Consider the following 12,545-nt stretch of genomic DNA (forward strand, 5'->3'; position numbering starts at 1 on the left):
GCACACATGAACCCACTGCCCCCTCCATTAAAAAATTACAGAGACAAAGTTCATGAGCTGCTCGGGTCAGACAGGAATGAACAGCAGATGGAGCAGCAGAAAACTACATGGGTTTCACCAGACAGTATAGGCAATGGGTGTGTTCATTGCTCACTGTAAAGGCGTGAGGGCACGAGGCACAATTTTTGAAGCTGGTTGGACGGAACATAGAACCTGAGCCGGAAGGGAGGAGTCCCCAGGAGGGGAAGTCCAAAGAGAGAACCTAACTAGCTACAATGAATAACAGACAACTAACTAGATAAGAAAACTATATACAATGAAAGTTTAGAACACAGTACTCTTAGGTGGCTAAGAGCACAGAGGAACAGGGGTTCAGACTCTGGCCATGTGGCAGTAGGAGGAAACTGGAGCAGCCTCTTAAAGACTTGGATGTACCACGTGCCTGATGCATGATGCATGTGTGGGTCAACAGGCACTACTATGAATACTTCCAGCTCCGGTGCATGGCACACGTGTGCACCTGCATTTGGAATCCACACGGAGACCAGCACTCAAAAATCAATTACCTACCACTTCCATAATTGTTGCTCTTTGAGATATATATTGCACATGTCCATTCCACTTTAAGCATCTGTGTGTCAGTGCATCAGAGCCAGAGAATTTTTTCCCATAGCAGTACCCTTCAGGGCAGCACATGTGCCTTCCACAAGCTCACAGAATCAAGGGATCAGAGAAATGTAGGGTTTGAAGGGACCTTCAGAAGTCATCAATTACAGCCTCCTGTGCTGTGGCAGGACCGAGTAAACCTAGACCACCCCGATAGGTGTTTGTCCAACTTGTTTTTTAAAACTTCCAATGATGGGGATTCCACAACCTCCCTTGGAAGCATATTCTAAAGCTTAACTGTTCTTAGAAAGTTTTTCCTAATATCTAACCTAAATCTCCCTTCCTGTAGTTTAAGCCCATTACTTACTGTCCTTCTTTCATGGACATGGAGAACAACTGATCTCTCTCCTCTTTATAACAGTGCTTGAAATATATCAAGGTTTATTAGGTCCCCGCCTCAGTCTTGTCTCAAGACTAAACATGCCCAGTTCTTTATAAACTTTCCAGGGAAGCCAGGTTTTCTAAATCTTTTATCATTTTGGTTGCTCTCCTCTGGACTCTCTCCAATTCATCCACTTTTTTCCTAATGTGTAGCACCAAAAGTTGGACATAAAACTCCACCTGAGGCCTCACCAGTGCCGAGTACAGTGGAATAATTACCTCCCATGTCATACATTAGACACCCCTGTTAATACACCCCAGAATAATATTAGCCTTTTTCGCAGCTGCATCACATTGTTGACTCAAATGCAATTTATAATCCACTATAATCCCCAGATCCTTTTCAGGAGCACTGCCACCTATCCAGTTATTCCCAATTTTGTAGTTGTGCATTTGATTTTCCTTCCTATGTGAAGTACTTTGCACTTGTCTTTACTGAATTTCATCTTGTTTAATACAGACCAATTCTCCAATTTGTCAAGGGCATTTTGATTTCTAATACTGTCCTCCGAAGTGTTTGTGACCCCTCCCAATTTGGGGTCATCTGCAAATTTTATAAGCATACCTCCAACTCCAGTTTCCAAGTCATTAATGAAAATATTGAATAACTGGACCCAGGACAGATCCCTGCCAGATTCCACTAGATATGCCCTCCCACTCTGACAGCAAACCATTGATAACAACTCTTGAGTATGTGCACTCACCTTATAGCAATTTCATCTAGATCACATTTTCCTAGTTTCCCTGTGTCAAATGCCTTACTAAAATCAAGAAATATCAGCTCTACTGCTTCCCGCCCACCCCCATCCACTAGGCAAGAAAAAGGAAATTAGGCTGGTTTGGCATGTGCTGTTCTTGACAAATCCATGCTAGCTATTCCTTACAACCCTAGTATCCTTCAAGTGCTTACAAGTTGTTTAATCATTTGTTTCAGTATCTTTCTAGGTATTGAAGTTAGGCTGACTGGCCTATAATTCCCTGGGTCGTCTTTGTTCTCCTTTTAAAACACAGGTACCAAGTTTGCCCTTCTCTAGTTTTCTGGGACCTCACATGATCTCCAGGAGTTCCTAAAGAAAACTGTTAATGATTCCAAGATTGCTTTATCTCAGCGGTTCTCAACCTGTGGGTCAGGACCCCAAAGTGAGTCATGGCCCCATTTTAATGGATTCGCCAGGGCCGAAGCCCAAGCCTCACCATCCAAGCCAAAACCTGAGGGTCAGCCCTGCGTGTTGGGACTCAGGTTACAGGTCCTGGGCTTCAGCTTTGCTTATCCCCCGACCCCCCACCCCAACAGTGGGGCTTGGGTGGGCTCAGGCTTTCACCCCCCATCCTGAGGTTGTGTAGTAATTTTTATTGTCAGAAGGGGGTCTCAATGCAATGAAGTTTGAGAACCCCTGCTTTAGCTAGTTCCTTAAGTACCCTAGGATGAATTTCATGAGCCCTGCTGACCTGAACGCATCTAACTTATCTAAACATTCTTTAACCTGTTATTTCCTTATTCTGGCTTGTGTTCCTTCCCCCCCTTTTTAGTATTGCGTTGAGTATATAGTCACAACTAACCTTTTAATAAAGATTGAAGCAAAATAGACACTGTGTTAGTGAGAGGGAAGCAGGAAGTGAGTCATCCTACATGAACAATGAATCTGGTACTGACAAACACAGGAGGCCCCATGCTGCTGCCTATGCCGCAGGTGTGGTTGGTACCAACAAAGCTGTTTACAAAGTTGGTGCTGCAGACACCTATCTTGTCAAAGTCGCCGATCTTGACAGTATCTGATCAGGTTCCTGAGTTGATGACTCAAGAGAACCCAAGTGTGGTACTGGGGACAATCTTGCAAAGGCTGCCCTAACCTCGGTACTCAACTTCTCATGGTGGGCCAATGAGGACTGAGCCCTTGAAGAAAAAGCAGGATTGCCTGCTCCTTGCAGGGCCCAGTGAGGGACAGCAATATCGTCTATCAGACACCCTTCAATATTGGGTGCCACTAAGTCTGGCAATGCACTGAGAAAGGGTATGGAATCCAAGTCTCCAAACACCAAAAGGCTCAATAACGAATGGGGGCACAAAGCTGCCTCCATAAGAATGTCTCTGACCCAACTTCTCTATCTTTCTCTGTCTTGGTCCAGAGAGTGAATCCCTTGCAGATAGGGCATTTACACGTAATGTGACCATCACACTGGCACTTTATGCAGCTGGAGTGGAGATTGCTGAACAGTATTTGAAGCCTGGAGACTTCGGCATGTCCCAGTTCAAAGCAATATCAGAAAGGTTCACATCACTCTTCAGATTGATTTTTTTTCCCTTTACTTTGATGTTTTACCCATATCAGCTTTAACAGGCCTTTGAGTAAGATTAAGAAACTAACATACATTCAGCATGACCATTATAAGGCATATGCTTAAAGAAAGAAATGGCTATTTTGATACATGAACATAGAAACAGATAAATGTAATAATCTGTGATAGCATAAATAATTTCAGTTACCTGTTATTTGCTAAGTTTTCCAGGCAGCCTTCGATGAATCTCATTCGGATCTGCCTATCAGTAAACCAGCACACTAAGGAACAGAGCAGCTTCTCTGCTTCATTTATTAAACCCTCAGAGAGATGAATCTACAGAAAGTAAGAGAAAAGATATTGACAAGCATGTATTTATTTTATTTTGGCAGATATTCTTTTCTGATATTTAACTTACTGCATCTTCATCCTGGACCAGATCCCACAAAAGAGTATTTCCCTTCTTACAAACATTATCCAAGTTAATATCCGTCACTGCGTTGTTGTTGTACTGGTGTTTATGAACTGCTGACCCTAAGCAAAACACAGGTGCTATTATTGAATATGCACAAAGAAATACCTAATTTGAATATTGTGCTTCAATGTATGGCTATTATTAGTTTCAAAAAATCTATTTAAAAACTCTGTATTTATTATTTTATCAGATTTTCAAATCCAAAAAAAGCATAATTGAAAACTTTCTGCACACATGGAAACACTCAAAAAGAAAACCAAGCCACATAACCATGCAAGAATTATTAACCTAAGGCTTATAGTTTGTCTCTGCTAATGGAAGACATGTTTGCATACACTTCTTTTTTAAAAAAAAAGTCAATCTGTAGACCTGAGGACTGGAGTCTTCATAAACAACCATCTTGGGGAGGACACAAGGAATGTCAAAATTTTCCTCCCTTACATTGTAATGTGATTTTCAGCAGTCTCTTCCATCCAACAGAGCAACAATAAAAACAGGCATTTAGTTTTCCACTTAAAAATTAATATTTCAGTAACAGATTTTTTAAAAACCACTCTTCTGCATCTAGAATCCATAAGACACAAATACTTATAGGGGCAGTTTTGCTTCTAAAATTGTGTAGGCACAACTGATACCATTCAGATGTCTAAGAAACTAATATGTAGGCAAAACCAAGTAGATGTTTAAAATACATCTGTCTGCATGCAATTGTATGCATTATGTTGCAATTATTTGCACTTGCAAAATTAAAGATACCAAAAGGAAATTAGGTTAAGGTCCTTTTCAAATTCATAATTTGGGCCTTCATAAGGAAAAACAACTGGATAAGATCTCAAGCAGAACGCTAAAAAAGTGATTTACAGTCCACTAGTTTCTATTTTATCTTGCATAAAAATCATTTTATAAAAGAAATGAAAGAAAACATATATAGAAATATATTTATATAGCATACATGTACAAAGAAATCCTTTGAAATAATAGCATCTTCCGCATTGTTCATAGTTTCACACACTTCCTCCATGTGGGGGGGAAGGGAGGGTTTGTTTGGTGGTTTTGTTTGTTCATTTGCTTTGCTTCTAAAAATTATCTGTTTGTTGAAATTACTGGAGAGTTTATTTTTAAAAAGACAAAATTAAAGTTAGAAGTACAGAAAAAGGGTTGGGTTTTTTTTCTTACTACTACTAACTCTTACCTTGACTAAGGTGTTCGTGGTAGATAGAAGCAAGGTTAGGAAGGTGCTGTTGAAGATGAGATGTTAGCTCAGCATGTGAATTAATCTGTACAAGTTCTTCTTCACAACCAGACTCTTCACCATCAAAATCAGCCATATTTTTTTCAGATTTTGCACTGACCTGGGAACTACTACAACTGACATCATCTGCACTTAGCATATCATCAACCATGTGTCTATAAAATACAGACAAGCATTAAAATGAATAATTTCAGAAACATGTTTTGTACAATAAAGCTAATTTTATAAATTCCAATTACCATATAATTTCAGAAATAATTTTTCACAACAGATGAAATAATAAATATTTTTACTAGAGCTATCAAGCAATTAAAAAAATTAATCGCGATTAAAAAATTTATCACGATTAATTGCACTGTTAAACAACAATAGAATACCATTTATTTTAAATATTTTTGGATATTTACTACATTTTCAAATATATTAATTTCAATTACAACACAGAATACAAAGTGTACAGTGCTCACTTTACTTTTTATGACAAATATTTGCACTGTAAAAAACAAAAAAAAATATTTTTCATTCACCTCACACAAGTACTATAGTGCAATCTCTTTTTCATGAAAGTTGAACTTACAAAGGTAGAATTATGTACAAAAAAACAGCATTCAAAAATAAAACAAGGTAAAATTTTAGAGCCTACAAGGTCACTCAGTCCTACTTCTTGGTCAGCCAATCACTCAGGCAAACAAGGTTGGTTACAATTTGCAGGAGATAATGCTGCCTGCTTCTTGTTTTAAATGTAACCTGAAAGTGAGAACAGGCATTCTCATGGCACTGCTGTATCTGGTGTTGCAAGATATTTACATGCCAGATGTGCTAACGATTCATATGTCCCTTCATACTTCAACCACCATTCCAGAGGACATGCTTCCATGCTTATGATGGATTCTGCTTGATAACGATCCAAGGCAGTGCGGACTGACACATGTTCATTTTCATCATCTGAGTCAGATGCCACCAGCAGAAGACTGATTTTCTTTTTTGGTGGTTTGGGTTCTGTAGTTTCTGCATCAGACTGTTGCTCTTTTAAGACTTCTAAAAGCATGTTCCACACCTCGTCCCTCTCAGATTTTGGATTGCACTTCAGATTCTTAAACCTTGGGTAGAGTGCTGTAGCTATTTTTAGAAATCTCACATTGGTACCTTCTTTGAGTTTTGTCAATTCTGCTGTGAAAGTGTTCTTAAAACGAACATGTACTGGGTCATCATCCGAGACTACTATAACATGAAATATATGGCAGAAAGCGGGTAAAACAGAGCAGGAGACATACAATTCTCCCCACAAGGAGTACAGTCACAAATTTAATTGATGCATTTTTTTTTAATGAGCACCATCAGCATGGAAGCATGTCCTCTGGAATGGGGGCCAAAGCATGAAGGGGCATACAAATGTTTAGCATATTTGGCATGTAAATACCTTGCAACGCCAGCTACAACAGTGCCATGCGAACGCCTGTTCTCACTTTCAGGTGACATTGTAAATAAGAAGCAGTCAGCAGTATCTCCCATCAATGTAAACAAACTTGTTTGTCTTAGCGATTGGCAGAATAAGAAGTAGGACTGAATGGACTTGTAGGCGCTAAAGTTTTACACTGTTTTATTTTTGAGTGCACTTATGTAACCAAAAAAAAAATCTCCATTTGTAAGTTACATGATAAAGAGATTGCACTTCAGTATTTGTATGAAGTGAATTGAAAAATACTATTTCTTTTGTTCATCATTTTTACAGTACATATATTTGTAATAAAAAAATAATATAAACTGAGCACCGTGCACTCTGTATTTAATGTTGTAATTGAAATCAATATTGAATATGTAGAAAAACATCCAAAAAAAATTTATAAATCTCAATTGGTATTCTATTATTATAAGTGCAATTAATCACGATTAATTTTTTTGAGTTAATCACGTGAGTTACCTGCAATTAATTGACAGCCCTAATTTGTACGCAATGAAGCAATTCAATACAGCACACGAGTCTGTTAAACTTATCTATATGAAGAGATACTAGTGTATATATACAGATAAACACATATGAACCACCTGGCAACATAGTTTATCACTATGGAAATTAGAAAGACAACTAAAAAGCAAATCTTCGGCTTCATTAATGAAAGACGAAGTCACCATGTTGTTATTACTAGCTGAACAATATAAATTTGCCAACAAAAGAATCTTAGTGTTTTCTTCTAGCACATCTTTTCATCCAGTATAAAAACTTTGTAAGCAACTTTAATTAGACACTAAAATAGATTGTTGTGCAACTATTTGTAGGATATTAAAAAAGTAATCATCTGAATGATCCAGGAACATGGTACATCTATAAAAACATATCTGAAGTGTACATTTAACTATCATTTTTATTGCTATTGTAAAGGAAATTAAAGAAGCATAACAAACCTACCCTTCATGATGGTGATGGTGATGGTGGTGGTGGTGGTGGTGGTGGGGGTGATGATGATGCTGTGGCCCAATAAACTGCCGACAGTTAAATAATTCATTTCCAATGGTTTCCCCAAGGAAGTCCCCTGTATGTGTTATACAAGAATCCTGAGACCCTTGTGATATGTGAGCCGGATTCATTTCCCCCGTCATATCATGTTCTGCGTCTTCAGTGTGTGAACAGGCATCTAGCATTCTAATTCGACTATCCACTGGAGGCACAGAGTCAGTGTTAAAAACATGGTCCTTTCCTGACCCATTGCTTGCACCACTCCTATCTGCTGCCCCTTGTGAATCTCCTAAACAAATGCCTGCTTGTGATTCTATCTTCCTGCTTAGTAGTTCTGTGCTCCTACTATTTTTCTGAGGATTATGACCCCTATCTTCCTCCTCTTCTTCATCTTCTTCTTTGAGAGCTTCAATATCTGCAATATCTTCTGATTGCACCTCACTCCCTGGACTTCCTGCAGACTGGCTTGCATGACTGGAATTGGCCTCATTACTGGATCCATCACTGTGGCCACTGCTGCTACCAGGACCACTGCTGCCATCCTCACCACTGTTTGCTGTCTCATCAGAACTTCCTTGCATAGACTCCTATAATGTTACAAAAATTGATTATGTCAAAAATAAATTGTAAAACATATATATATATTATATATAAAATCAACATTAATAAAATATTTGTTAGACAAATTCCAAAATTCTTTAATTGTAAGGATATACATCAAATCTACTGTTTTTCATCAATTCTTCAGGAGTTCTTTCACTATGCCAGTGTTACAAGGTTTGTTTTGTCCAAGATTTAGGTACACAAAACATTAAAAAAATCAAATTACTCTATTCATAATAGGTCACATACTCTACACACTTGTATAGAGTGGTACCAAAGTTCATTCCCAAGTTCATGCAGACATTTGCTAAGTAAGAGACGATACAAATACATTAAAGTAGAGTTTTACTTAAAAATATTTTATGATGCAGTATTCTTTTACTTTATTGTGTCTGTTTACTTAGGGCTAGACTGGGCCTTGGCCTTAGGTATCCAGGCAGAGTAGTAACTTGAAGCAAGCTTTCCTGACCTCCCGCCACAGACGTAACTAAGTAAAGAATATATGCATGCATACCATGAATTGTGTTTGTCTCTTAAAACTATCCTAAAGTCTCAGAAAAATTATTCTCATAACTGATTAATAGCAAATCAATAATTAAATACAGAACATCTGTAGTTGTACCTCTGTATCTGAAAGTCGTTGTTGCACAAGTTTGTTTCTGTTGATTAGCTGCTCCTCCATTTCAATGTCACTGCCTCCACTCTGATGGGTGTCACTGTTGTCACTACTTTGAGGACTAGCTGCAGGTGACCCTATTTTAAAAGCATGTTCCCAGTTACAATGTTACTTTTACTCACCTATACATTAACAGTATTATACACATCTACCTAGTCTCCTTGATCTCAACACTATATTCCTGACAACAACTCAACAGGGTATGTAACTCAAAACGTAAGCTGGACTCATTTAAATACAATATTTTTGAAAGGTAGTCAGCATTTTGCTGCACATCATGAGTTCCAATGTTACTTTTATAATGTGACAGAGTTATCAATTTGTCAGCTTCTATACAAAAAGAAATTTTCTGCTGACTTCTCACTAAAATATACTTTAAAAATTGCACAAACTCATCTCTGATATACAAAGCCTATTGCTCTAGATGGCGTTCGTGCTATCAAAAGATTATAACTGAGGTTGCAGAGTATTTCTAGTTCTCAACTTACAAGGCGATGGGGCTGCTCTTCTGAGCTCTTCTTCCTCTGAAGGGAAAGGAAAAAACATGAGGGAAACATTCTAAGTGAATGAGCTTCTTTGGGTCAGCATATCAGTTGCTTATAGTATATAATTAACAGTGTCAAAGGAAGAAAACCTACAATAAAATAGGTCCACACCACCTTCCAAAGTGGCCGTCCGTAAGTGTCTAGACAAAAAAGCCTAAGAAAAGAGGAGCAGTATGTAATGTCAAGGAATGAAAAGTAAGTGAAAAATCAGGTAAAGATTTAGAAAACAAAAGAATGCACTACAGCTGTTAACATTCAACAGAATAGGTGCAGTCAGCTGGTGCCCCATGGAAATCTTTGAAAGGAAAGGAAAGGAAAGGAAAGGAAAGGAAAGGAAAGGAAAGGAAAGGAAAGGAAAGGAAAGGAAAGGAATGTATACAACAGAGGATGTATAAGCAGAACTGTTTGTGAATGGAAAGGTTTTCAAAGATGTTCATGAAACTTCAATGTCTCTTTATAGGCCATGGGTGGGGACAGAAGTAATCTCTTTGTAATCTTCTTTTTTATCCTTTACTTGAAAAGTATGCCTCAATGATACAGCAAGCCCCATTTTACAATTTTACTTTCATATTGTTTCTACTAAAAAATCCTACATGAGCTTATGGTTCAATTACAAGTTACCACTGATTGATAAAAAAATCAAAGACTAAACTGTAATATCTACTTTGGAACAATACATAAACATTACACTGCAAAATATATACTCACCTTTCTTATTTCCCATGGGTAGATTAGTACTGAGTAAAGATGCAAATGAACTCTGTTTTGATAACTGGGCCTTAGCTGCTAGTGCATTATTCCACAGTGCTTTTATAAGCATTGATGCCAAATATAAGGTCTATAAACAAAACCAGATTATAGTACAATGAAAAAGCAATTGGTTTTTAATGCAAAAGATACACTTATTGCTTCTTCCGCACTCCAATACTATGGAACATGAAAGTAAATAACTCATGAAAACAAGTGAATGTTTTGTTGTACAAAATGGAGAAATGTCTAATATTAAACATAAGGAACTTTATCAACTTCTAAATATATACTTTTCTAAAACAGGTAAATATTAAAATTTAAAAGCCAGAAAGGCTAATTTAAGATGCAGCACAAAAATCCTATTTGGTACATAATTGCATATTCCTACATTATAAGAATTATGAAGAGAAACAGACTTTACAATGTCCAATGAGCCAATATCATGTATATTTTCTTTTTCTTGTCACAAATTACACTGAAGAAATTAAAACATGTACTACTGTACTTCACAGTTTGTTTGTTTGTTTTTTTTACCTGTTCAGTATGAGCACTTGGATGAAGAGTTGAGACTAGATTAAGAAGATGTCTAAGCGGGACAGGGTCCAAGTTCTTGATTAATGAAGGAAACAGATCATGTATATAGCGACTACAATGTTTCAGCTACAAAATACAAACAAAAAGACATAGGAGACAGAAAAATAATGTTTTTATAAGAGTTATTCAAACATTCATAAAATTGTCTTCATTAAAAAGCTTCTTCACATAAAAATTCACATAAAATCATTCAAAAACAATTCTGAGCAGTATCAAACCTTCAGTTTTTATTTAACCTAACTTCTCATTTCTAAGCACTTGAATTTTGGTAATATGAAACACAAAATCACTGAACTCCTTCTTAGTTTTAAGGTTATAAGAGTTTGCGGGAGATAAAGAAAATTGTTTAGAACTTATTCTGCATTTTTGATTTAATTATAAATTCAATCAATTAAGTTTTGTGTATAAATTCCCAAGGCACAAAAAAGTATTTACATTCGCGGTGAATACAAATGAAGGCACTATAAATTAAGACGTAAACTATTAAACAAAATTTATCAAAACTATTTTAATTACCACAGAAATAGTAGTGACTGACTTTTTTAATGGAACCTCCTATTGCACCAGAAAGTGACAGTGCTCAAGGCAAAACAATGGAAAGTTGACTTCAAAGTGTTGCATGAATATGCTCCCAATTTTCACTTTTGCTTTGAAGGATTAATATATTTTTGTATGGATCAAACACTCAATAAATAATATACATAATAGTATAATAGGCTCTGGATTTAGGTTAGCAAGAATGTATTTCAAAAATATATAATTTTAAAAAAAACTGACTTTCATTTTACCATCAGCCTAAAAGAGAAAAATGAGCGGGGAGTGGCCATTGGTCTGTATAGGGGTCAAGTGGGAATAAAATGGCGCAAATTTTCTACACAAAGGTGAATTTCATCCACTGAGAGTAAAAGTCAAGACATACAATTTAAGAAAAAGGGATTTATGTCACAATTTAGAGTCTGAAGAAGGAGGGACAAGAGATGTCTTAGCTCTCAACTTCTCTAACGCCATTTTTATAAAATTATTGCTTTTCTAAAAAAAAAAAAAAAATCATTACAGCCATCAAATAAATAAAGGTATCAAAATAAGAGTAGGATCCAGTTTTCCCTTGAGACATAATTTCACTATTTTCAGATACATTGAATAAGATTGACATTTTTCTCATCAGCACCTAACTGAAATTACAGGTTTCAGAGTAGCAGCCGTGTTAGTCTGTATTCGCAAAAAAGAAAAGGAGTACTTGTGGCACCTTAGAGACTAACAAATTTATTTAAGCATAAGCTTTCGCGAGCTACAGCTCACTTCATCGGATGCATTCGGTGGAAAATACAGTGGGGAGATTTATACACACACAGAGAACATGAAACAATGGGTGTTATCATACACACTGTAAGGAGAGTGATCACTTAAGATGAGCTATTACCAGCAGGAAGGAGGGGGGGAAAGGAGGAAAACCTTTTGTGGTGATAATCAAGGTGGGCCATTTCCAGCAGTTAAGAAGAATGTCTGAGGAACAGTAGGGGGTGGGGTGGGGGGGAGAAATAACATGGGGAAATAGTTTTACTTTATGTAATGACCCATCCACTCCCAGTCTCTATTCAAGCCTAAGTTAATTGTATCCAGTTTGCAAATTAATTCCAATTCAGCAGTCTCCTTTCGGAGTCTGTTTTTGAAGTTTTTTTGTTGAAAGATAGCCATCCTCAGGTCTGTAATCGTGTGACTGGAGAGACTGAAGCGTTCTCCTTCTGAACTTAGTTTGCGTATTTTATGGTATGAGATTTCTAAAATGTACATGACTAGAATTGAAAGAATAGTTAAAAAACTATCTGTCCTTAACAAAAGCTAGTATCAAATCAATATGCACTCCTTTTCAA

General features: G+C 36.9%; 1 protein-coding gene across 7 annotated transcripts in view; it reads right to left on the minus strand.

The window, feature by feature from the left end:
* The window catches only part of USP34 (ubiquitin specific peptidase 34), a 267,844-nt gene that overhangs the window by 172,407 nt on the left and 82,892 nt on the right, over window positions 1–12,545 (minus strand). For 4 of the 7 annotated variants that reach the window (XM_043511970.1, XM_043511967.1, XM_043511966.1 and 1 more), the window contains exons 11-18: window positions 10,615–10,740; window positions 10,039–10,168; window positions 9,274–9,309; window positions 8,732–8,862; window positions 7,459–8,093; window positions 4,992–5,206; window positions 3,743–3,858; window positions 3,533–3,660 (exon numbers count right to left, since the gene is read on the minus strand). In XM_043511970.1, the coding sequence (XP_043367905.1) occupies window positions 3,533–3,660; window positions 3,743–3,858; window positions 4,992–5,206; window positions 7,459–8,093; window positions 8,732–8,862; window positions 9,274–9,309; window positions 10,039–10,168; window positions 10,615–10,740 (1,517 nt within the window). Of the gene's footprint in view, window positions 1–3,532; window positions 3,661–3,742; window positions 3,859–4,991; window positions 5,207–7,458; window positions 8,094–8,731; window positions 8,863–9,273; window positions 9,310–10,038; window positions 10,169–10,614; window positions 10,741–12,545 lie in introns of those variants that run through there. The other 3 variants (XM_043511969.1, XM_043511968.1, XM_043511971.1) reach the window with 2 other exon arrangements.

The sequence above is a fragment of the Dermochelys coriacea genome, chromosome 3 (genome assembly GCF_009764565.3).
Source record: "Dermochelys coriacea isolate rDerCor1 chromosome 3, rDerCor1.pri.v4, whole genome shotgun sequence".
NCBI classification, from domain to species: Eukaryota; Metazoa; Chordata; order Testudines; family Dermochelyidae; genus Dermochelys; species Dermochelys coriacea.